The 2,238-nt window shown below is 42.0% G+C and overlaps 1 protein-coding gene across 1 annotated transcript; it reads right to left on the reverse strand.

The window, feature by feature from the left end:
* Window positions 1–747: 747 nt before the first annotated feature.
* On the reverse strand, window positions 748–1,896 carry LOC112504296 (uncharacterized mitochondrial protein AtMg00860-like; the record flags this gene model as incomplete). Its single annotated transcript, XM_025108235.1, has 2 exons — window positions 1,846–1,896; window positions 748–1,056 (listed from the first exon to the last, which is right to left on the reverse strand). Coding segments are annotated over exons 1-2 (360 nt in total), but the record flags the coding sequence as incomplete, so codon positions are not given.
* Between the last annotated feature and the right edge of the window lie 342 nt (window positions 1,897–2,238).

Below are 2,238 nucleotides of genomic sequence, written 5' to 3' on the forward strand. Positions count from 1 at the left end.
CTACTGGAGCAGACCAGAAGGTTTCTGGTGTTCGGCCTTAATTATTGCACAAGTTACGCACTTATTTACATATAGTGCAATGTCTTTCTTCATTCCAGGCCACCAGTAATATGCTCTTAAATCCTTATACATCTTGTCTGCTCCAGGGTGTATTGAATACTTTGATCGATGAGCTTCATCCAAAATGATCGATCTAAGATTGCCAATCTTAGGTACCCAAATTTTATTTCCCAAATAACACACTCCATCGGATTCTATCTGAAATTTGGACTCTATGCCATGCAGGGTTTCCTCCTTTAAGTTCTCCTTCATTAGAGCTTCCTTTTGACCTTCTAGGATTTGAGCTTTCAGACTAGTATTCACCAAGATTCCCAAAGCTCGCACCCTTGTTGGCTTTATACCTTGTTTCCGGCTCAAAGCATCGGCCACAACATTGGCTTTGCCCGGATGGTATTTGATCTAAAAGTCATAATCACTAAGCAATTCAACCCATCATCTTTGCCTCATATTCAACATTTTCTGGTCGAGGATGTACTGAAGGCTTTTATGATCCGTGTAAATGGTGCATTTTGTGCCATAGAGATAATGCCTCCATATCTTAAGTGCAAACACCACTGCTCCCAACTCAAGGTCATGCGTAGTATAGTTCTTTTCATGCACTTTTAGTTTTCTTGATGCATATGCAATTACTTTATCCTTTTGCATCAATACACAACCTAAGCCTTGATGTGATGCATCACAAAAGACCACGAAGTTATCCGAACCCTCTTGTAGGGATAAGATGGGTGCATTACATAGCTTCTGCTTGAGGGTCTCGAAGGCCTCTTCTTGCTTCTCGCTCCAAATGAATTTCTTATCTTTTTGGGTTAAGGCCGTAAGCAGCTGTGCAATTTTCGAAAAATTTGCAATGAAACGCCTGTAGTAGCCTTCTAACCCAAGAAACTGGCGGATCTCTGTAGTGGTTCTCGGGGCTTCCCAATTCCTAATAGCCTCAATTTTGGCAGGATCCACCTGAATTCCTCTCTTGTTAACTACGTGGCCCAGAAACTGAACTTCCTGTAACCAGAATTCACATTTGGAAAACTTGGCATACAACTTCTCATTTCGGAGTAATTCTAAGATTACCCTCAGATGTCGCTCATGGTCTTCTCGCTTTCCTGAATAAATTAATATGTCGTCTAGGAAAACGATTATGAATTTATCCAGGTATGGCCTACAAACTCTATTCATCAGGTCCATGAAGACAGCTTGTGCATTGGTTAGCCCAAATGGCATAACCATAAATTCATAATGACCATACCGGGTCCTGAAAGCTGTCTTGCGAATGTCCTCTTCCCGAACCCTCACTTGGTGATACCCGGATTGCAAGTCAATCTTGGAAAAATAGGCTGCTCCTTGAAGTTGATCAAACAGGTTATCGATTCTAGGGAGGGGGTATCTATTCTTGATGGTCAACTTATTGAGCTCCCGATAATCAATGCACATTCGCATTGACCCATCCTTCTTTTTGACGAATAGTACCGGTGCTCCCCAAGGTGAGTAACTTGGTCTGATAAATCCTTTGTCTAGCAGCTCCTGGAGTTGGGTCGATATCTCTTGCATTTCCAAGGGTGCCAAGCGGTATGGCGCTCTTGCTACTGGAGCAGCTCCAGGAACTAAGTCGATACCGAACTCGACTTGTCTTTGCGGAGGCAGGCCTGGTAAATCTTTATGGAAAACATCAGAAAATTCCTGAACTATAGGTAAGTCCTCAATATTATCCTCCTTGATCCTTCCATCTATCACGTGGGCCAGGTATGCAGGGTAATTCTTCTTTAAGTACTTCTTCATCTTCATGCAGGATACCAGCTTAATCGCTTGGTCCAACTTATCTCCCTGGACCACTATTGGCTCCATTCCTTCTTGAGGAATTCGAATGAGCTTTTTTGAACAAACGATTTTGGCTTAGTTTCTGGACAACCAATCCATGCCTACAATTACGTCGAAACTTCCTAGTTCGATCGATATAATATCTATGCTAAAATCCTTATTGGCTAAATTCAAGGTGCAGTTCAAAAGTATATTCCTGTCCTTGAATTCCTGACCATTGGCAAATTCGATGATAAGGGCTTCTTTCATCCTCTGGGGTCTTAAGTCAATTTTCTGCCCAAAATTTAGTGACACAAATATTCTGTCGGCGCCTGAGTCAAATAAAACCGATGCAAATTCATTGTTCAGAAGAAACGTACCTGACACTAC

This window comes from Cynara cardunculus, unplaced genomic scaffold, assembly GCF_001531365.2.
Source record: "Cynara cardunculus var. scolymus isolate 2C unplaced genomic scaffold, CcrdV1 Un_Scaffold_5151, whole genome shotgun sequence".
Classification (NCBI taxonomy): Eukaryota; Viridiplantae; Streptophyta; class Magnoliopsida; order Asterales; family Asteraceae; genus Cynara; species Cynara cardunculus.